The 22,974-nt window shown below is 47.2% G+C and overlaps 1 protein-coding gene across 7 annotated transcripts in view; it reads right to left on the reverse strand.

The window, feature by feature from the left end:
* Window positions 1-22,974, reverse strand: part of prom2 (prominin 2) — a 62,633-nt gene that overhangs the window by 36,882 nt on the left and 2,777 nt on the right. For 4 of the 7 annotated variants that reach the window (XM_078413355.1, XM_078413352.1, XM_078413356.1 and 1 more), the window contains exons 1-7: window positions 22,786-22,947; window positions 20,031-20,405; window positions 11,174-11,229; window positions 8,628-8,833; window positions 5,919-6,039; window positions 5,309-5,372; window positions 1,899-1,988 (exon numbers count right to left, since the gene is read on the reverse strand). In XM_078413355.1, the coding sequence (XP_078269481.1) occupies window positions 1,899-1,988; window positions 5,309-5,372; window positions 5,919-6,039; window positions 8,628-8,833; window positions 11,174-11,229; window positions 20,031-20,268 (775 nt within the window). In that variant the 5' untranslated portion in view covers window positions 20,269-20,405; window positions 22,786-22,947. Of the gene's footprint in view, window positions 1-1,898; window positions 1,989-5,308; window positions 5,373-5,918; window positions 6,040-8,627; window positions 8,834-11,173; window positions 11,230-16,560; window positions 16,718-20,030; window positions 20,406-21,185; window positions 21,291-22,785; window positions 22,948-22,974 lie in introns of those variants that run through there. The other 3 variants (XM_078413354.1, XM_078413353.1, XM_078413358.1) reach the window with 3 other exon arrangements.

The following is a 22,974-nucleotide window of genomic DNA, read 5'->3' on the forward strand; positions in this document are numbered from 1 at the left end:
GCAAATGAAACACTTGCAATGTTTGGGCAAGAAAGATGGAGCCACAACCCTGAGGGTCAGGCGCCGAACTTCCACTGAATAGGACACAAAGAGCTGGAGGGACTCAGCGGGTCAGGCAGCATCTCATGGAGAACATGGATGGGTGACATTTTGGGTTGGGGTCTTTCTTCAGATTCTTCCACACTGCAACTGCTCCCGATCACAGGACAGTGGCACAGTGCCAGAGAGCCAGGTTCAATCCTGACCATGGACACTGTCGGAGTTTGTACTTTCTCCCTGTGACCGCGTGGGTTTTCTCCGTGGTGCTCTGTTTTCCTCCCGTGTCCCTAAGACATGCGAGTTTGTAGGTTAATTGGCTTCTGTAAATTGCCCCGAGAGTGTAGGATGCAAAACTAGGATAACATTGAACTAGTGGACTCGGTCGGCTGAAGGGCCTGTTTTCACACTGTATCTCTAAACTGAACTATACTAAAACTATACTAATATACTCTATAGTAAACGATCAGATGATGTATGTAGAACCTAGACCAGTATAGACACAAAGTGCTGAAGTAACTCAGCAGCTCAGGCAGCGTCTACGGGGAACATAGATAGACAACCTGGAAGGGTCCCAATATGGGTCAGATGCAGAGCGTAAATAATGGGATTATCTTAAATAGGAACTTTGCAGGGCAGGGCCGAGCCTGGCCCAGGGGCTTGTCACCCTGCTGTACAGCTCGATGAATCCATGAATTGAGTAGATCTTTACCCATTCTAAGTCATTTGGTATTGATAGATTCTCGATTAGTAAGGATGTCAAAGGTTACAGGGAGAAGGCAAGAGAATGGGGTTGAGAGGGAAAGATAAAAAAATAGGGAATAGGGTATCATAGGGAATAATTATTCTTTATTTATATGTCTGTTTAATAAAAGTTCAATGTATATTTAAAAATATATATGTACACCCACATATATATATATATATATATGTGTGTGTGTGTGCGTGTGTGTATATACATACTGTACTTTTTTTTGTTTATGACGGGTTTTACAGAGTAATATGGTAATATGTTTACATATCTGTTGTGCTGCTGCAAGTAAGAATTTCATTGGTCTGTTTCGGGACCTCTGGCAATAAAACACATTTTACAACACTCTCGACTAGCAGTGTACCATCATATGATTTCCCAAACAGTCTTTCCAGGTGAGACAGAGGTACCCAAACAGTCTTTCCAGGTGAGACAGAGGTTCCCAAACAGTCTTTCCAGGTGAGACAGAGGTACCCAAACAGTCTTTCCAGGTGAGACAGAGGTTCCCAAACAGTCTTTCCAGGTGAGACAGAGGTTCACCTGCACCTCCTTCAACCTCATCTATTGCATCCGCTGCTCCAGATGTCAACTTATTTACATCGGCGAAACCAAGCGCAGGCTCGGCGATCGCTTCGCTCAACACCTGCGCTCGGTCCGCGTTGGCCAAACTGGTCTCCCGGTGGCCGAGCACTTTAACTCCCCCTCCCATTCCCAGTCTGACCTTTCTGTCATGGGCCTCCTCCAGTGCCATAGTGAGGCCCACCGGAAATTGGAGGAACAGCACCTCATATTTCGCCTGGGCAGCTTGCAGCCCAGGGGTATGAACATCGGCTTCTCCAACTTTAGATAATTCCTCTGTCCCTCTCTTCCCCTCCCCCTTCCCAGATCTCCCTCTATCTTCCTGTCTCCACCTATATCCTTCCTTTGTCCCGCCCCCCTGACATCAGTCTGAAGAAGGGACTCGACCCGAAACGTCGCCCATTCGAGAGAAACGTCTCTCCTGAGATGCTGCCTGACCTGCTGAGTTACTCCAGCATTTTGTGAATAAACACCTTCAATTTGTACCAGCATCTGCAGTTATTTTCTTATATGATTTTCCTGTAGTCATTACCTTGTGCCAACTCTGATGCTGTGTTTAGAGCAGGGTACACACTTTCGCCCAACTTCTCCCTGATGGCCTCACCGAGACCCGAACCAATATCTGAAAACGATAACAAAAGTTTCAAACCAGTCAAAGCAAAAGAGAAAACCAGCTTCTGGAGGCAAGATCATCGACTGCAAAATGCTACCACATTGACCTCATCACCACAAGTGCAGCACTTTGCAAGACTGTCCACACTGACGGAGAGGTGGGGGTGTGGAGAAGCAAGGGTGGGCAAGGAACCCACAGATTTAACAAGGGTACTTTGAAAGTCATCGAGGAAGCCTCGGCCTTTGCTAAGTTCACGATCCTCTCCAAGTTCTCCAGGAATGAGTAGGTTAAACCTGAGATGAGAGTTTGTCGGCACTGGGCCTGCACTCGCTGGAGTTTAGAAGAATGAAGGGGGACCTCATTGAAACCTACAGAATAGTGAAAGGCTTGCATAGAGTGGATGTGAAGACGATGTTTCTTCTAGTGGGAGAGTCTAGGACTAGAGGTTATAGAATTAAAGGTTGTTCTTTTAGGAAGGAGATGAGGCAAAGTTTATTTAGTCAGAGGGTGGTGAATCTGTGGAATTTGCCACAGAAAGCTGTGGAGGCCAAGTCAATGGATATTTTTAAGGCAGCAATAGATAGATTCTTGATTAGTACAGGTGTCAGAGGTTATGGGGAGAAGGCAGGAGAATGGGGTTAAGAGGGGGAGATAGATCAGCCATGATTGAATGGCGGAGTAGACTTGATGGGCTGAATGGCCTAATTCTACTCCTATGACCGTATGGCGTTATAAGTTTCTCCCAGTCCCAATGTTAAGATGGAGACACAAGGAACTGTAGATACTGGAACCCTGATCAAAAAACACAACATGCTGGAGAAATAGGGTAGCACAGTGGTGCAGGGGTAGAGCTGCTGCCTTACAGCACCAGAGACTGTGTTTGATCCTGACTGCAGCCTGTACGGAGGTTGTGCGTTCTCCCTGTGACCATGTGGGGTTTTTTCCGGGTGCTCCAGTTTCCTCCCACACTCCAAAGACTGACAGGTTTGTAGATTAATTGGCTTTGGTAAAATTGTAAATTGTTCCGAGTATATAGGATGGTGCTAGTGTACGGGGTTGGTTGGCCTGGACTCGGTGGGCCAAAGGGCCTGTTTTTGTGCTGTATCTCTAAACTAAACTAAATCTACTCAAAAGGACACCAAGTGCTGGAGTTACTCAGCAGGTCAGGTAACATCTCTGGAGAACACAATGTTTCACTCTTCTTTCAGAAAAGCTGCCTGACCTGCTGAGTTACTCCAGCACTTTGTGTATTAACCCAGCATCTGCAGTTCCTTGAGTCCCACATCACCTCATCACGTGACCTGTAATGGGCGGCACGGTGGCGCAACGGAAGAATTGCTGCCTTGCAGCGAATGCAGCGCCTGAGACTCAGGTTCGATCCTGACTACGGGCGCTGTCTGTACGGAGTTTGTACGTTCTCCCCGTGACCTGCGTGGGTTTTCTCCGAGATCTTCGGTTTCCTCCCACACTCGAAAGACGTACAGGTATGTAGGTTAATTGACTGGGTAAAATGTAAAAATTGTCCCTAGTGGGTGTAGGACAGTGTTAATGTGCGGGGATCGCTGGGCGGCGCGGGCTCGGTGGGCCGAAGGGCCTGTTTCCGCGCTGTATCTCTAAATCTAAAATCTAAATCTAAATCTGTTGGTGTTCCTGTTGCCGGCTTAGTTTAGTTTAGAGATACAGACCCACCAAGTCCACATCGACCATCGATCACCTGTTCACACTCATTCCATGTTATACCAATAGACAATAGACAATAGACAATAGGTGCAGGAGTAGGCCATTCAGCCCTTCGAGCCAGCACCGCCATTCAATGCGATCATGGCTGATCACTCTCAATCAGTACCCCGTTCCTGCCTTCTCCCCATACCCCCTCACTCCGCTATCCTTAAGAGCTCTATCCAGCTCTCTCTTGAAAGCATCCAACGAATTGGCCTCCACTGCCTTCTGAGGCAGAGAATTCCACACCTTCACCACTCTCTGACTGAAAAAGTTCTTCCTCATCTCCGTTCTAAATGGCCTACCCCTTATTCTTAAACTGTGGCCCCTTGTTCTGGACTCCCCCAACATTGGGAACATGTTATCTGCCTCTAATGTGTCCAATCCCCAAATTATCTTATATGTTTCAATAAGATCCCCCCTCATCCTTCTAAATACCAATTTGTCATCCATTCTTTACACACCAGGGGCAATTGACAGAAGCCCATGAACCTACAAACCTGCACGTCTTTGGGATGTGGGACGAAAATGGCTCGGTTGGAGCTTGAGATCTATGGGGGGTTCCAGACGTAACCTTTGGACAAGTACATGTGTTTCACCTCAACAACCAACATTTTCATTCACTCAGCTTCTCCTCAGTGGCAAACACCATGCGGCAAACCATGTGAGCAGATGTTCAGGAGGTGGTGAAAATGATGGTGAGTTTTAACAGGGAAGGACGAGGTAGGGTAGGAAGAGAGGAAGGGAGGGGAATCCCGAGTTTAATCCCACATGTCGGTAGATCATGTAATCAACAAACACAAATGAAAAATAAGGTGCTGGAGGACGTACCTTTAGAGAGGTGAGAAAGACTTTTATTAGTCAGGGGGTGATGAATTGGGGGGATTCATTGCCACGGATGGTAGTGGAGGCCATCAAATACTTGATTTGTAAGGGTGTCAGGGGTTATGGGGAGAAGGTAGGAGAATGGGGTTGAGAGGGAAAGATAGATCGGCCATGATTGAATGGCCCAATTCTGCTCTGATGACTTCTGAACTGTTCAACGCAGCGAGTCAGGCAATATTATGAGGGAAACGGACTGATGATGCTTATTTGGGCTAAATCCTGACTTTACTTTAGACTTTAGGTCCTTCGTCCCACCAAGTCTGCGCCGAACAGCGATCACCCCATGCACTTGCACTATCCTACACTCTCGGCACAACTTACAATTATACCAAGCCAATTAAACGACAGATCTGTACATCTTTGGAGTGGGGGAGAAAACCAGAGCACCCGGAGAAAACCCACGCAGTCACAGGAAGAAGGTACCAACTCCATACATACAGCACCCGTAGTCAGGCTCGAACCTGGTTCTCTGGCGCTGTGAGGCACCAACTCTACCGCTGCGCCACTGTGCCACCCCTGACTTGAAATGTCATCTGACCATTTCCATCCACTGAAGCTGCCGACCCGCTGAGTTCCTCCAGCACTGCAGTTCCTTGTGCCTGTTGTGCCTCGTGTCTCGGTAGCTCGTGAGCTGGTGATCAGTGTCCCTGTAAAGGGCTGGAATTGTACGCTGGACCAGAAGCTGCTACAAGCGATGAGTTAATTGGCAAATATCGCGTACTTACTGTCTAGGTTAGCTGTGACAGTGCTTATCGGGACAGAGCTGGCATTTATGATCGTCGTGACTTGCTGAAAAATAGAAATTGGCAGAAATATTAGAATCGTCACACGGCACAGTTCCTGGAAAACACATACACCAGGTCTTTAACTCCTTCACAGATACTTTCTCCAAACAAGCAGGAATTCAGTGTCATTTACACCAATGGGAATATACAAGCAGATCGCAAACACAGTCTTTACTCTTACTTTAGACTTTAGAGATACAGCGTGGAATCAGGCCCTTCGGCCCACCGAGTCTGCACTGACCAGCGTTCACCCCTTCACACTAGTTCTGTCCTACACACCATGGACAATTTACAGAGGGTCAATTAACCTACAAATCTGTACGTCTTTGGAGTGTGGGAGGAAACCCCAGCATCTGGAGAAAACCCATGCGGTCACAGGGAGAACGTGCAAACTCCGAACAGACAGCACCCATGGTCAGGCTTGAACCATAGTTGGGTTGGAACCTGGGTCTCTGGCGCCGTGAGGCAGCAACTCTACCGCTGCGCCACCGTGCTGCTCGTTGGTCAATGTTGAGTCTCAATGTGGCATCGGTGTACCATACACACTCACAGTCGGGATGGTATTGATGTACATCTTTACGTTTCCCAGCACGTTGTTCAACTGCTTCTCACTCTCCGGAATGTTTTCCGATATCTTCTCATTGGTGACGAACATGCAGACATTTCCTGCTCTGTTGTGTGGTGAGTAAGAGAAGAACAAGTAGTTTAGAACCAGTAAGTTACACATCTCCAGCCTGATCATAAGACATAGGAGCAAAATTAGGCCATTCGGCCCATCGAGTCTGCTCCGCCAATGGCCCTCCTCTCCTGCACCTGACTCATCAACCCCTCCTCACCTGGATCCACCTATCACCTGTCAGCCCTTCCTCTCACCTCCATCAGATCCGCTTTCTCCCCCCTCGTCCCCATCAGTGTGAAGAAGGCCCGGTTGATGGCCGGGTGGCACCAGCAATGGTGGCCTCGCCAACAGTCTGTCTCGTACCTCCCTTCTCTGTTGTTTTTTAGTATGTGTTAAATGTATGTTTTAGTGTTCTTTAGCTTGTCATATGTGGGGGGTGGGGGGGGGGAGGGGAGTTGGGGGAAACTTTTTAGATGGAGATGCAATTTTTTTCCGTATCATATCTCCATCCGCACTGCGGCCTAACATCGAGGAGCTGGCGGCCTCGACTGGAGATTGACTTCGGGAGCTCCAAGCCTCAGGAGCTTCGACCGCCCCGACGCGGGAGCTTTGATCACCCCGACGTGGGGGCTTTGATCGCCGGCTGCGGGAGCTTCGATCGCCCGACCGCGGATGGTTTGACTGCCCCGACCGCAGGAGAATAAAGACGAAGAAGATTGGACTTTATTGCCTTCCATCACAGTGAGGAATGTGGGGAATCCACTGTGGTGGATGTTTATGTTAACGCTTACGTAGTTGTTTGTCTTGTTGCTTTTTGTTTAGTATGACTGTATGGTAATTCGAGATTCACTGCACCTTAATTGGCACACATGACAATAAACTGTCCTTTGAACCTTTGAACCCGAAACATCGACTGTCCATCTCCCTTCACTGATGCTGCCCGACCCACTGAGTGCCGCCAGCACTCTGTGTTTTGCCCAGCAGTCCAGCCTTACATGCATGGCGGCAGAGTGGCGCAGTGGCAGGGCTGTTACCATACAGCAACCCAGTGCCGCCACCAGTACAACAGGCCCTTTAGGCCAAGTCCCAACTCTACATTTTTAACATCTCTGAACCTGAACGATACATGATGATGCCGAAAACATGGCGACTCTTGCATGTGGCCTCAGTGTCAGCTATTGTCCTACATTCTAGTATGGTTGTGCCTATGTATAGGAGGACTGTCACTGAACTTAGTTTTAGTTTTTCAGAGATACAGTGTCGAAACAGGCCCTTCGTCCCACTGAGTCCGCACCGACCAATGGTCACCCGTGCACTAGTTCTATCCGACACAGCAGGGGCAATTTACAGAAGAAAATTAACCTACAATTCTGTACGTCTTTGAAATGTGGGCGGAAACCGAAGCACCTGGAGAAAACCTCTGTGGTCAGAGGGAGAATGTACAAACTCCGCACAGACAGCGCCCCGAGGTCAGGATCAAAGCCGGGTCTCTGGCGCTGTAAGGCAGCAACTCTACCGCTGCGCCACTGTACCGCCCCAGTATGCATACAAATAATTTCACTGTGCCGAGGTACATGTGACAATAAAGTATCATTGAGCTAAGCAGCTGGGTCCTGGACCATCCACATTGAAGCAATGGCCAAGAAAGCACACCAACTTCTTTGGAAGGCCTTGTAAGAGCGACATGTCCCGAACAATTCTCACCAACCTCTACAGATGCACCATAGAAAGCATTTTATCAGGATGCATTGCAGCACGGCTTGGGAACAGCCCCATCCAAGACCACAAGAAATTGCAGAAGATTAAGGACGCAGCCCAGACCATCACACAAACCAACATCCCTTCCATTGACTGCAGTTATACCCTCACCCTGCCTTTGTGAGGCTAGGAGCATAATCAAGGATGGGTCACATCCCGGCCCCTCATTCATCAGGCAAAAGGTACAGGAGTGTGAAAACGCACACCTCCAGATTCAGGGACATTTTCTTCCCAGTTATCAAGCAACTAAACCGTCCTACCACCAACAAGAGAGCAGTCCTGAGCTATGATCTACCTCGTTGGAGACCCTTGGACTACCTTTGATCGGACTTTACTGGACTTTATCTTGCATTAACGTTATTCACGTTATTCCCTTGATCGTGTACCTGTTCACAGTGGACGGCTCGATTGTAATCATGTATTGTCTTTCTTCGTAAGTTCCTAAGTTCATCAGTGTTAAGAGCAGAATTAGGCCATTCGGCCTACTCTGCCATTCAATGAAGGCTGATCTATCTTTACCTCTCAACCCCATTCTCCTGCCATCTCTCCATAACCCCTGATGCCTTTACTAATCAAGAATGCGTCAATTTCTGCCTTAAAAATACCTGTTTGTGGCAACAAATTCCACAAATTCACCACCCTCTGACTAAAGAAATTCCTCCTCATCTCCTTTCTAAAGGTACTTCTTTTTATACCGAGACTGTGGCCCTCTGGTCCTAGACTCTCCCACTAGTGGAAGCATCCTCTCCACAACCACTCTGTGCAGGCTTTTTACAATTTGTTTTCTGGTTGACCGGACGGCGCGCAACAACGAAAGCTTTTCACTGTACCTCGGTACACATGACAGTAAACTGGACTGGACTGGCATGAACGACCACTCACAGTGTGACGGACGTGAGCACAAACAGGGCGACGGCCAGCATGCGCCTCTTGCGGTCGGTCCACTTGGTCTGCTCCTGGTACATCTTGCCCCCGCACCTTCCGCAGCAGCGGCAGCAGCAGAAGAACAGCCCCACCAGCGGCAAGAAGAGGAACAGGAGGATCCCGATGATGGCGCACACTATGTATCCCGCCTCGTACTGCAGCACCTGGGGGGGGGGGGGGGGGGGGAGGGGAGAGAAACCGCAACACGCGTCAGGTCACACGCACACGTGAGCAACGGAGGGAGATGGATCACGCGTGGGCAGGTATGGGTTTATGTGTAGGTAGGAATTGCAGATGCTGGTTTTAACCGAAGACAGACACAAAGTGTTGGAGTAACTCAGCGGGTAGGCAGCAGCTCTGGAGAAATGGAATAGGTGACGTTTCGGGTCGGGAGCCTTCTTCAGACAAGGGCCTCGACCCAAAACGTCACCTGTTCCTTTTCTCCAGAGATGCTGCCTGACCCACTGAGTTATTCCAGCATTTTGTGTCTGTTTTCAGGTAAGAGTTTGGTTTAGTTTAGTTTATTATCATGTGTACCGACCGGCGTACAGTGAAAAGCTTTTTGTTGCGTGCTAACCAGTCAGTGGAAAGACAATATATGATTACAATCAGTGTACAGATCTGCTGTTGGAGTAGAGGTTCAAAAGTGGAGCGGTTGTAATGCATGATTGCAGATCCACTTCTGGGACCATCACACAGAGAGTTGCCTGGCCTGGGCACCATCTCAGAGTAGGCCCGTGGCTTGGCTTGTCGTTGGTCTTGGCTTGATGCTCTGCACTGACATTGTGGGCCGAAGGGCCTATTCTTGTGCTAAACTAATACTGTAGCTTAGATACAGTGTGGAAACAGGCCCTTCGGTCCACTGAGACCAGCGATCACCCAGTACACTAGCGCTATCCCACACACTTGGGACAATTCACAATTTTTTCCCGAAGCCAATTAACCCGTAGGCTAGTTTAGATTTTTGTAAAACATGACAGAGTAGCACGCAAACAAAAACATTTCACTTTATCTCGGTACACATGACAGTAATAAACAATTGCCAAAGGCAGGTGGGAAAGAGGGGAGGGAGAATAGGTTAGCACTGGTTGATACTAAAGTCCACACTGAGTCGGCACTGACCAGCGATCACCCTCTACACTAGCACTGTCCTGCACACTTGGGACAATTTGCAATTTTTTCCAAAGCCAATTAACCTACAAACCTGTACATCTTTGTAGTGTGGGAGGAAACCGGAGCACCTGGAGAAAACCCACGCGGACACAGGGAGGAACTTACAAACTCCGTCCAGACAGCACCGGTGGTCAGGATCGAACCCTGGTCTCTGGCACTGTGAGGCAGCAACTCTAATGGTGCTCCCTCTTAACCCCGTTCTGCTGCCTTATCACCGTAAACTTTGATGCCCTTCCAAATCAAGAACTTTTCAATCCCTGCTCTAATAATACCCAATGTTGGCCTCCACAGCCATCTGTGTCAATGAATTCCAGAGATTCACCACTTTCTATCTGAAGACATTTGGTTCACTTAGGTCGGCACACTGGTCAAGTTGCTGCCCTACAGCGCCAGAGACCTAGTTTCGATCCGTACTATGAGTATTGCCTGTACAGAGAGCTCCGGTTTTCTCCCACACTCCAAAGATGTACAAGTTGATAGGTTGATTGGCTTTGGTAAAATTGTAAAATTGTCCCCAGTGTGTTGGGTAGTGCTAATGTACTGGTCGCTGGTCGGCGCCGACTCGCTGTGCAGATGGGCCTGTTTCCGAGCTGTATCTCTGTAGTCTAAAAGTCTAGTCAAGAAACTGTCAATCTCCGCTTTAAAAATATCCAATGACTTGGCCTCCACAGCCCTCTGTGGCATGGGGAGACACCGCAAGGAAACAGAACCTTTGTCATGTCCATGCTGGCAATCACTTACCCATTCAAACTTATTCACAAAATGCTGGAGTAACTCAGCAGGTCAGGCAGCATCTCGGGAGAGAAGGAATGGATGACGTTTCGGGTCGAGACCCTTCTTCAGACTGATGTCAGGGGGGTGGGATAAAGCGTCCCGCCCCCCTGACATCAGTCTGAAGAAGGGTCTCGACCCGAAACGTCACCCATTCCTTCTCTCCCGAGATGTTGCCTGACCTGCTGAGTTACTCCAGCATTTTGTGAATAAATCGATTTGTACCAGCATCCGCAGTTATTTTCTTATACATTCAAACTTATCCTCCATTAATCCCATTTTCATTCTTAGCAACTCCCCCTCCCACCTCCACAGAAGGGATAAGTTACGGCGGTCATTTAACCCACCAAACCACACGTCTTTGGAGGAAGTGTATTGGAGGAAGCGCATGCGGTCACAGGGAGGACTTGCAAACTCCACACAGACAGGCTGCTGGAGCTCTGAGGCAGCAGCACTCTGAGCTGCATCTATAGTGCCGAGTGGACTGGTTCCGACTTAATTGGACCGTTCATGTGTTTCTCAGCCTAAAATCAATGACTCCATGGGATTGGGTCCCTTACCTGCACGTAGTTTTCTTGTCGCTTTTCAGTGTTCTCAAAGAATAACTTGATCATTTCTACAAAACCAAAGCAAATTATTTGATCAGCAAGCATTAATGCTTCAACATGTACCGTGCACAGAAAACACTGTAGATAGATACAAAGTGAAGTCAGAAAGCAGTCTGAAGAAAGGTCCCAACCCGAAACATCACCCATCCTTTTTCTCTGGAGATGCTGCCTGACCCCCTGAGTTACTCCAACACTTTGTGTCTATCTTTGGTATAAACTTTCTTCTGCAATTCTTTGTTTCGACACAAGGCACTGTGCTGGTTGTCTCAACAAAATGACATATTTCCAAGTTTATTGACTACCCTAAACTATTTTGGATTGGTCCATGGGTAGGAATGGTTTAGAGGATCATGGGCTAAACACGGGCAAATGGGACTAGCTTAGATGGAGCATTTTATTTGGCATGGACAAGTTAGGGGAGTCAAGAACTAGAGGACATAAGTTTAAGGTGAGGAGGGAAAGATTTAATAGGGAAAAAAAGTCACAAAATACTGGAGTAACTCAGCAGGCCAGGCAGCATCACTGAAGAACATGGGTAGGTGATGTTTTTTTATAGGTCGGGACACTTTTTCTGAAAAAACTTCACCTATCAATGTTCTCCAGGGATGCTGACCCACTAAGTTAGTCCAGCACTCTGTGTCTTTTAATTTTGTAAACCAACATCTGCAGTTCCTTGTTTCTAAGATTTAATAGGAATCTGAGGGGCAACTTTTTCAAACAGGTTATATAGTACAAGATGCCAGAGGAAGTGGTTGAGGCAGGCACCAAAGCAACATTTAAAAGATATTTGGACAGGTACAGGGATAGGAAGGGTCTCGAAGGATAGGGCCCAAATGTGGGCAGGCGGGATTAGCCAAGATGGGGCATTTTAGTCAGCATAGGCAAGTTGGGCCGAAGGGCCTGTTTCCGTGCTGTATAATTCTTTAACTCTACTTGGATTATGGTACAGAGGTATTTGCAAAGAGGATTCAAAGAGGCATGGATACATTGAGTGAGAATATGGCAGATACAATATAATGTGGAAGATTATAATGTTGTCCATTTTTAATGTTCCTAGAAGAAGAAGTTGACCTAATTCTGATCGCCCGGTGGCTTGATATGTGTTATACCCGAAACATTTGAATGTCCTGAATTATATTTACAAAGTTTATAGGAAATGTGCTTCTAGGCAAAAAAAAGAATGGATAAATATTAGTCAATCATGTTAGGTTGATGTGAATTTGAAGCCATTATATTGTTTTTTTGATTGATTGAAAGATACAGCATGGAAACAGGCCTTTCAGCCCGCTGGGTCCACGGCGACAATCAATCTCCTGTTCACACCAGTTCACACCCACTCCCTACACACTGAGCAATTTACAGAGGGCCAATTAAGCTACAAACCCGCACATCTTGTATACACTGGAATTTAGAAGGATGAGAGGAAATCTTATCGAAACGTATAAGATTATTAAGGGGTTGGACACGTTAGAGGCAGGAAACATGTTCCCAATGTTGGGGGAGTCCAGAACAAGGGGCCACAGTTTAAGAATAAGGGGTAGGCCATTTGGAACTGAGATGAGGAAAAACCTTTTCAGTCAGAGAGTTGCGAATCTGTGGAATTCTCTACCTCAGAAGGCAGTGGAGGCCAATTCTCTGATAGGAACATGGATATACAGGGAATGGAGGGAGATGGATCACGGTGCAGGAGGATGAGATTAGTTTAACTTAGCATCATGTTCAGTACAGACCTTGTGGGCTGAAGGGCCTATGCTTGCGCTGTACCGTTCTATGTTCAATGAAAAAGAAAGGTGAGGAGAAGGGGGAGTTTGTGAGTTACCTAGAATTGGAGAGTTCAATGTTCATACCGTTGGGTTGTAGGCTACCCAAGCAAAATTGTTTAGTTTAGTTTAGTTTAGTTTATTATGGCCACGTGAACCCAGGAACATTCAAGAGAGAGCTAGATAGAGCTCTTAAGGATAGCGGAGTCAGGGGGTATGGGGAGAAGGCAGGAACGGGGTACTGATTGAGAATGATCAGCCATGATCACATTGAATGGCGGTGCTGGCTCGAAGGGCCGAAGTGCCTCCTCCTGCACCTATTGTCTATTGTCTTTGGGCTGTGCGAGGAAACCAGAGCATGCAAAAGAAACCCACGTGGTCACAGGGAGACCATACACAAATTTCGTCCAGACAGCACCCGAGGTGAGGATGCCACCTGCATCTTTGGCGCTGTGAGGCAGCAGCTCTACTGCTACGCCATTGTGCCGGCCATTGGTTGTAAGTTGCCTGCTCAGTTGTACAAAACTGCGAGTTAAAGTGTTTCTGCGTTCTTCACTTAACCTCACTTGGAAAGGGTGAACGTGGAGAGAGAGAAAAGAGATGTGGTGAACTGCGGCACAGTGGCGCAGCGGTTAGAGCTGCTGCCTCAGGTTCGATCCTAACCAGGGGTGCTGTCTTTACAGAGTTTGTACGTTCTCCCTGTGACTGCATGGATTTGTTCTGGGTGCTCTCACATTCTAAAGACGTGCAGGTTTGCAGGTGAATTGGCTTCGGGTAAAATGCCCCTAAAAACATAGCAACATAGAACAAAGAAAAATTGGTGCAGGAGTAGGCCATTCGACCCTTCGAGCCAGCACCACCATTCTATATGATCATGGCTGATCACTAAAATCAGTACCCCGTTCCTGCTTTTTCCACATATCCCTTGATTCCGTTAGCCCTAAGAGCTAAATTTAACTCACTCTTAAATACATCCAGTGAATTGGCCTCCACTGCCTTCTTTGACAGAGAATTCCACAGATTCACAACTCCATGGGTGTTTTTTTTTCCTCATCTCAGTCCTAAATGGCCTACCCCTTATTCTTAAACTGTGACCCCTTGTTCTGGACTCCCCCAACATTTTTCCTGCATCTAGCCTGTCCAATCCTTTAAGAATTTTATATTTTTCTGCAAGATCCCCTCTTATCCTTCTAAATTCCAGTGAATACAAGCCCAGTCGACCCATTCTTTCATCATATGTCAGTCCCGCCATCCCGGGAATTAACCTGGTGAACCTACGCTGCACTCCCTCAATAGCAATAATGCCCTTCCTCAAATTAGGAGACCAAAATTGCACACAATACTCCAGGTGCGGTCTCACCAGGGCCCTGTACGACTGCAGTAGGACCTCCTTGCTCCTAAACTCACATCCTCTCGCAATGAAGGCCAGCATGCCATTAGCTTTCTTCACTGCCTGGTGTACCTGCACGCTTACTTTCAGTGACTGATGTACAAGCACACCCAGGTCTCGTTGCACCTCCCCTTTTCCTAATCTGACACCAGATAATAATCTGCCTTCCTGTTCTTGCCACCAAAGTGAATAACCTCACATTTATCCACATTATACTGCATCTGCCATGCATCTGCCCACTCACCCAACCTATCCAAGTCACCCTGCAGCCTCATAGCATCCTCCTCACAGCTCACACTGCAACCCATCTGCAAACTTCGAGATGCTACATTTAATTCCCTCGTCTAAATCGTTAATATATATTGTAAGTAACTGGAGTCCCAGCACCGAGCCTTGCGGGACCCCACTAGTCACTGCCTGCCATTCTGAAAAGGACCCATTAATTCCTACGCTTTGCTTCCTGTCTGCCAAGCAGTTCTCTATCCATGTCAATACCCTACCCCCAACACCATGTGCTCCAATTTGGCACACTAATCTCTTGTGTGGGACCTTGTCAAAGGCTTTTTGAAAGTCCAGACACATCACATCCACTGGCTCTCCCTTATCCATTCTACTTGTTACATCCTCAAAAAATTCCAGAAGATTAGTTGAGCATGATTTCCCCGTCATAAATCCAAGCTGACTTTGACCGATCCTGTCACTGCTTTCCAAATGCGCTGATATAACAGTTGTACGGGAAATTGCTGGTCGGCACAAAACCGGTGGGCCGAAGCATCTGTTTCCACTCTGTATCTCTAAATTAAACTCTGAACTAAACTGTAAACCTAAACAAAATGTAAGACTAGAATCGGTAAATAACCAGCAAATTTACCGTAAAGCGGTGTAATCTGAGCCAAGAGTAATTAACACAATTTATTATTCTTCTCAGGGAAAGCCCCGTCTACTGTAGAATGCTTGTGTTCACCATTGAAAGGGTTTTACGTTACAAGGAAGCTGATTCATCTAACGATGGTAGGAATATGGTTGCCAGAGCCACGTTGTACAAGCACAAAGTAAACCCGATCTTTAGTATTAGCAGATAGAAGGGAGGGTTTATGTGTATGGTGCTGGGTTATTTTTAGTTTAGTTTTGAGATTATTGTGGCAGGATTATTTTCCAGCCATTAGATCAGCACGGAGGCACAGCTGGTAGATGTGCTCCCTCACAGCGCCGGAGACCCGAGTTCAATCCTGACCTCGGATGCTGTCTGCGTGGAGTTTGCACGTTCTCCCTGTGACCACGTGGCTTTCCGCCGGGCGCTCCAGTTTCCTCCCACATCCCACAGAGGTGCAGACGTGTAGGTTAATTGGCATCCCGAGTGTGTCGGATGCAAAACTGGGATAACATGGAACTAGTGCAGGGGTAATTGTTGGACTGCATAGACTCGGTGGGCCACAAGGTCTGTTTCCAGGCTAAATTAAACTTAAGACTCTGGTGTTCAGAGTTGTGAAATATTTAAACCAATGGTCCACTTCCTTGAAAACCCCGTTGCATTCACCGGCAAAGGAAATAGGTGTTCCCAATTGTTTGTGCGATTGAACTTTGCACAGTTCCACTGTCAGACGTCCAAAGTAAACATCAGCCCGACAAACAGTTCCTCAGAACTCACCATTCCTGACGACATCCTTAAATATCCTTCCTGTGACGTTCTTTTACTGCGGTTTAGGTTTATGTCTAGGTTTAGGTTTATTCATGTTGCGTGCACTCTCTGAGGGACAATGGAAAGCTTTGTTTTGCATGCTATCCAAACAGGTCAGATAATACCAGACATATGCAAAATCCAATCAAACTCAAGTGCAATAGTTTGAGCAAAGGGGAAGATACAGCATACAGAATACAGCACTGTAGTGCATCAGTTCCATAGACAAAGTCCAACATCCGCAACGGGGTAGAGGTGAATCGGACAGTACCCTAGCTTATTCAGAAGCCTGATAACAGAGGAGAAGAAGCAAATGGTTACAAGATCGTAAGATCCCAAGACATAAGAGCAGATTTAGGACATTTGGCCCATCGAGCCCACACCACCATTCGATTATGGCTGATCTATTTTCCCTCTCAACCCCATTCTCCTGCCTTCTCTCCGTAACCTTTGATGCCCTTATTAATCCAGAACCTATCAATTTCCACTTTAAAAGTATCCACTGCTTCACCTGCTGTTTGTGGCAACGAATTCCACAGATCTCACAGTGCCAGACACCCGAGTTTGATCCTGACTACGGGTGCAGTCTATACACAGTTTATACATTCTCACTGTGACCACGTGGGTTTTCTCCGGGTGCTCCGGTTTCCTCCCACACTCCTAAGACGTGCAGGTTTGTAGGTTAATTGGCTTCTGTGAATTGTAGATTTCCCCAGTGCGTCGGATAGTGCTGGGGCACCCAATGATTGTCGGTCGGCGCGGACTCAAGGGCCTGTTTCAACACTGTTTGTCTAAAGTCGAAAGCAAAGTCTAAAGTAAACTGCCCCGGCGGTCCGATTTTCTCCCACACCCCAAAGATGCACAGATTGGTCGACTAATCCGCATGTACGTTGTTCCTACCAAGTAAGTGATTAGTTTAGTTTAGTTTAGAGATAAAGCGTGGAAACAGGCCTCTTGGCCCAGCGACTGTGCCCCGACCAGCAATTACGCGTACACTAACACTAATCCTGCATGCTCGGGACAATTTGCAGAAGCCAATTAACCTACAAACCTGCACGTCTTTGGGACGTGGGCGGAAACCGGAGCACCCGGAGAAAACCCACGGGGTCACAGGGAGAACGTACAAACTTTATACAGACAGAACTGGTAGTCAGGATCGACCCAGGATCTCTGGCACTGTGAGGCAGCAACTCTACCGCTGCGCCACTCTGTTGCCATTTTGATGATCGGAGAATGTAAGGAATGGTGTTTGTGGAAATGCTGGGAATTAAGTGGGTCTGAACTTTTGGCAGAGGCTAGGCAGGCTAGCACCTAATGCCATAGAGCGCAGGAGGCTGAGGGGTGATCTTATAGAGATGTGCAAAACTATGAGAGGAATAGATAGGGTGAATGCACAAAACATTTTCCCCAGAATTGGGGAATCAAGAACCAGAGGGCATAGATTTAAGGTTAGATGGAGAAAGATTTAATCGGAACGCGAGGGGCAACTTTTTCACACGGAGGGTGGTGAGTGTATGGAAGGAGCTGCCAGATAGTAGTTGAGGAGGTACATAGGTACATAGACACATAGATACATAGATACATAGACAATAGGTGCAGGAGTAGGCTATTCGGCCCTTTGAGCCAGCACCGTCATTGAATGTGATCATGGCTGATCATCCACAATCAGTACCCCATTCCTGCTTTCTCCCCACATCCCTTGATTCCGCTAGCCCTAAGAGCTCTATCTAACTCTCTTTTGAATGCATCCAGTGAATTGGCCTCCACTACCTTCTGAGGCAGAGAATTCCACAAATTCACAATCCTCTGGGTGAAAAAGTTTTTCCTTATCTCAGTTCTAAATGGCCTACCCCTAATTCTTAAACTGTGGCCCCAGGTTCTGGACTCCCCTAACATCAGGAACAGGTTTCCTGCATCTAGTGTGTCCAATCCTTTAACAAGGGTACTATAATAGGATTTAGAATATAGAACATAGAACAACACAGCACAGGAACAGGCCCTCCAGCCCACAATGTCCATGCCAAACATAATGTCAAGATGAACTCTTATCTGCCTGCACATAACCCATATCCCTCCGTTCCTTGCATATCCCTGCATATCCATGTGCCTTTGCAGATGTGTCTTAATGCCACTGTCGTATCTGCCTCCATCACCACCTATAACTATGTCCCCTGGTGTTGGATATTTCCACCCTGAGAAAAAGATTCTGACTGTCTATCCTATCCATGCCTCTCATAATTTTATATAGAAACATTGAAAATAGGTGCAGGCTTAGGCCATTCGGCCCTTCAAGCCAGCAACGCCATTCAATATGATCATGGCTGATCATCCAAAATCAGTACCCCATTCCTGCTTTCTCCCCATATCCCTTTATTCCTTTAACCTAAGAACTAAATCTAACTCTCTCTTGAAAACATCCAGTGTTTTGGCCTCAACTGTCTTGTGTGGCAGAGAATTCCACAGATTCCCAACTCTCTGGGTGAAAAAGTTTTTCCACATCTCAGTCCTAAATGGCCTACCCCTTATTCTTAAACTAATATACTTCTATCAGGTCTCCTCTCAACCTCCAGCCTTCCAGAGAAAACAATCCAAAACTGTTCAAACTCTCCCTGTGGCTAATAACCCCCATAATCCAAGCAAACCTTTGCTAAACCTCATCGGCACCCTTTCCAAAGCCTCCACAAAGCTTCCTGGAATGGAACGACCACAACTGCACACAAGGCTCCAAATGCAGCCTGACCAAAGTCCCATAGAGCTGCATCATGACTTCCTGAAGACACCTGAAAGACGTACGGGTAGGTAGGTTAATTGGCCGGTTGTGAGGTCCTCCCTCTATGTCCGTCTGCAGCTGGAGATTTGAGGGAAGGTGAATTGGGAAGTGTGCGTGAGAACAACGTTACAGGGAATTAAGAGGGCCAGAGATACTTCCTGACCCACTGAGTTACTCCAGCACTTTGTCTTTCTTTTATAAACCTGCATCTGCAGTTCCTTGTATCTCCTGGTCATGAAGGCCTGTTGGATATTATCCTTCTTTAGTCAGGGCATCAGATACAGGACCTGAGAGGTTATGCCCCAATTTTATCAAACTTACAGCCCTCAGTTTAAAGATATCATTGTCATATACTCTTACATTCGACTCCACTAAGAGTTGGTTAATGCATCATGGTATTTTAATATTTTACACTAGTTAAGTTTAGATACAGGGTGGAAACAGGCCCTTTGGCCCACCAAGTCCACGCCAAACACCAGTCACCTGTGCACTAATTCTATTCTACACACAAGGGACAATTTATGGAAGCCAATTAAAATTGCAAACTCCGTGCAGTAAAGATCTAACCCTGATCTCTGGCGGTGTAAGGCAACAGCTCTACCACTGTGCCTCCCACACTCCAAAGACGTGCAGGTTTGTAGGTTAATTGGCTTCTGTAGATTGTCCCTAGTGTGTGGGATAGAGCTAATGTTCGGGTGATCGCTGGTCGGTGAACACTCGGTGGAATCACGAAGCAAAGGACATAGTTTACTTTATTTTAGTTTAGAGATTTAAGGTGTTTAGTTTAGAGGCTTAAGGTGAGAGGGGAATGATTTAATAAGAAACTCGGGCAGCTTTTGCACTCAGAGGGTGGTGGGTGTATGGAATGAGCTGCCAGAGGAAGTAGTTTAGGCAGGTACTATAACAGCATTTAAAAGACAGTTGGATCGGTACATGGACAGGAAAGGTTTAGAGTTTACAAGGGTCAAACGGGGCAGGTGGGACTATCTTAGATGGGGCATCTGGTTCGGCAGAGACGAGCTGTTTCCATGCTCCATGTCCCTCTAAAACTTTCCTCCCCATGGACCTGTCCAAGTGTCTTTCAAATGTTGTTATAATACCGTCCTCCTTCACCCCCTTCGGCAGCTCGTTCCATAGACTCTGTAACTCAATGGTACTTTTCCACTCCCCTGTTAGCATCATGCTTATCTGATCAGCAGGAGTTTACTCACCGGTTGGGAATGGGTTGGGCTGCACGGCGTTGAGGAAGCTATGCACCATGCTGTGAAACGTGGCCATCCCGCCAGAGTTGGGTTTGGCGTTGCTGTTGTAGTCGGGTTCGGGCAGCTCACCGGAGGTGCCCACCATCTTGACGCAGTCTTGATCAGAAGAGGCAGATGTGGAGAAGGCAAGGATGACAAGCACCACCAGTTCACATCTGCAAGGAGACAGGAGCCTCCAGAAAGCCATAACCGTCGAATGGGATCAGCTAACGTTTCCGTTCAAATCTCCCTTCCCTCTGGACTAGACCTCTCTCCTTGCCAGGGTGTTTGGCTCAAAGCTGCAAAGCCTGGACTGATCGTCTGGGGTGGAGTTTGATTCACAAACTAAAGAGACAAACAAATAAACATTAGTGAGCTGTAATAAAAATGAATTGGAGATGCTGGCTTATACCTGTGGTGCTGGAGTTACTCAGCAGGTCAGGCAGCATCTCTGGAAAACATGACACCCTTAACTAATCAAAAATCTGTCAACCTCCGCTTTAAAAATACCCAATGACTTGGCCTCCACAGCCATCTGTGGCAATGAAATCCACAGATTCACTGCCCTCTGGCTAAAGAAATTCTTCCTCATCTCCTTTCTAAAGGTACGTCCTTTCAGTCATCAAATCCTAGAGAGATATAGCCAATTCCACATCAACCATCCCATTTACACTAATCGTGCGTTCGAGTAATGTCATAGAGTTGTAGAGCACAGAAAAATGCCCTTCTGCCCATCGTGTCCCTACCGATCGAGCTGTCATACTGGGCTAGTCCCATTTGCCCGTATTTGGTCCATAGCTCTCTAAAGCAATTCCTATCCATATATCTGTTCAAAATCGTAATTTGTATCCGGCTTTATTGCTTCCTCTGGCAGATTATTACAGATACGGATTATCCTCTGAGGGGAAAAAAGTTGCCCCTGAGGTTCCTCTTAAATCTCTCCCCTCTTACCTTAAGCCCATGCCCTCTAGTTTTAGAAGCCTTTAGACTTTACTTTAGACTTTAGAGATACAGTGTGGAAACAGGCCATTTGGCTCAATTAGTCCACGCCACCCCGTACGCTAGCACTATCCTACACACAAGGAACAATTTACATTTTTTACCGAAGCCAATTAACCTACAAACCTGTATGTCTTTGGACTGCGGGAGGAAACCGGAGCACCCGGAGAAAACCCACACGGTCACAGAGAGAATGTACAATCTCCGTACAGACAGCACCCGTAGTCAGGATCAAACCCAGGTCTCCGGCGCTGTAAGGCAGCAACTCTACCGCTGCGCCACCGTGCCGCCCTAAACCACAAAGTTACTTGGACAGTTAACTTTATCCATGCTCTTCATCATCAGAGTCTGAAGAAGGGTCTCGACTCGAAACATCACCTCTTCCTTTTCTCCAGAGATGCTGCCTGACCTGCTGTTACTCCAGCATTTTGTGTCCACGGTGTAAAGCAGCTTCTGCAGCTCCTTCCTACACTAATAGGAAGGCTGTGGAAACAAGGAACTACAGATGGATCTCATATTCTCCTTGGGCAACTTACAACCCCACGGTATGAACATTGAATTCTCCAATTTTAGGTAACTTCTAACTATCCCCACCCACTACCTCCCCATCCCTCCCCTGTGCCCCACCTGGACTCCCACCTATTTCTCTCCTTCCCCCCTTCTCCCTCCTTCCTCAGGCTTCACAATCCCCAACCCTTAACATCTGCCTCACACCTTCTGTTCTTAGTTTAGTTTAGAGATAGAGCGTGGAAGCAGGCCCTTCAGCCCACTGAGTCCACGCTGACCAGTGATCCCCGTACACTAACACTATCATTCACGGGGGACAATTTACACATTTTACTTAAATCCAATTAACCTACAAACCTGTACGTCTTTGGAGTGTGGGAGGAAACCGGAGCACCCGGAGAAAACCCACACAGTCACATGGAGAACGTACAAACTCCTTACAGACAGCACCCGTGGTCAGGATTGAACCTGTGCCTCTGGCGCTGTGAGGCAGCAACTCTACCACTGCGCCAACACGCTGCTCCTACACCTTTCTTCCCACCTCCCCCCTTCCCTCCCTGGGCTCCCACCTACTTCTCCCCTCTGCCCCCTGCTACTCTCCTCCCTCTGGCTTTACAATCCGCAACCCTTCAAACCTGTCTCACACCTTCCGCTCTTATCTCTGGCCTTTGTTCCAAACATCTGCCTATCAACCATCCCCCCATGTCCATCTATTACCTGCCTCTCCCCCTTTTCCAGCTTTCTTCTCTCCCCCCCCCCCCCCCCACCACAATCAGTCTGAAGCATGATCTAGACCCAAAACGTCACCTATCCATGTTCTCCAGAGATGCTGCCTGACCTGTTGAGTTACTCCAGCACTTTGCGTCCTTTTGCGTATTAACCAGCTTCGGCAGTTCTTTGTTTTTTCAAAGAACAGCAGATGCTGGTTTTCAAAAAAAATCTGTAGTATCCTGGCCCGTTATACATATCCTATTCTCCAGAGAAGCTGCCTGACCTGCTGATTTACTCCAGCACTTTGTGTACAATAGGAAGGTTGATCTTCCTTATCGCTTCCTTTCAAACTCTTAGTCTTTGTTCTACAGCACAACTCTGATCAAAACCCCTCTCAGTTTTTAAAGTATAAAAGTTTTGCAGCAGTTTAAAAGTGCAGCACTGCCTCTACTTTGTTCAGCTCCTCAGCAAAACCCAGTTCGTTTCGTTCCCTTGGTAAATTATTTACCTCTGAGATTTTGCTCGACCATTCAGCATTTTTAGAAAGTAATTTCCTCTTGCCAAGCTGTTTCACAAGGATCCGTATGGCGAGATGTGTCTCCTTATCGTCTCGGGAAGTGTGTGGCGGTCTGAAGAGTTAAAGTCCACTCCTACCACATACCTCGCTCGGTTGCCGTTTACTCTGTGTGTTTTGCAG

Source organism: Rhinoraja longicauda, chromosome 16, assembly GCF_053455715.1.
Source record: "Rhinoraja longicauda isolate Sanriku21f chromosome 16, sRhiLon1.1, whole genome shotgun sequence".
Lineage (NCBI taxonomy): Eukaryota > Metazoa > Chordata > Chondrichthyes > Rajiformes > Arhynchobatidae > Rhinoraja > Rhinoraja longicauda.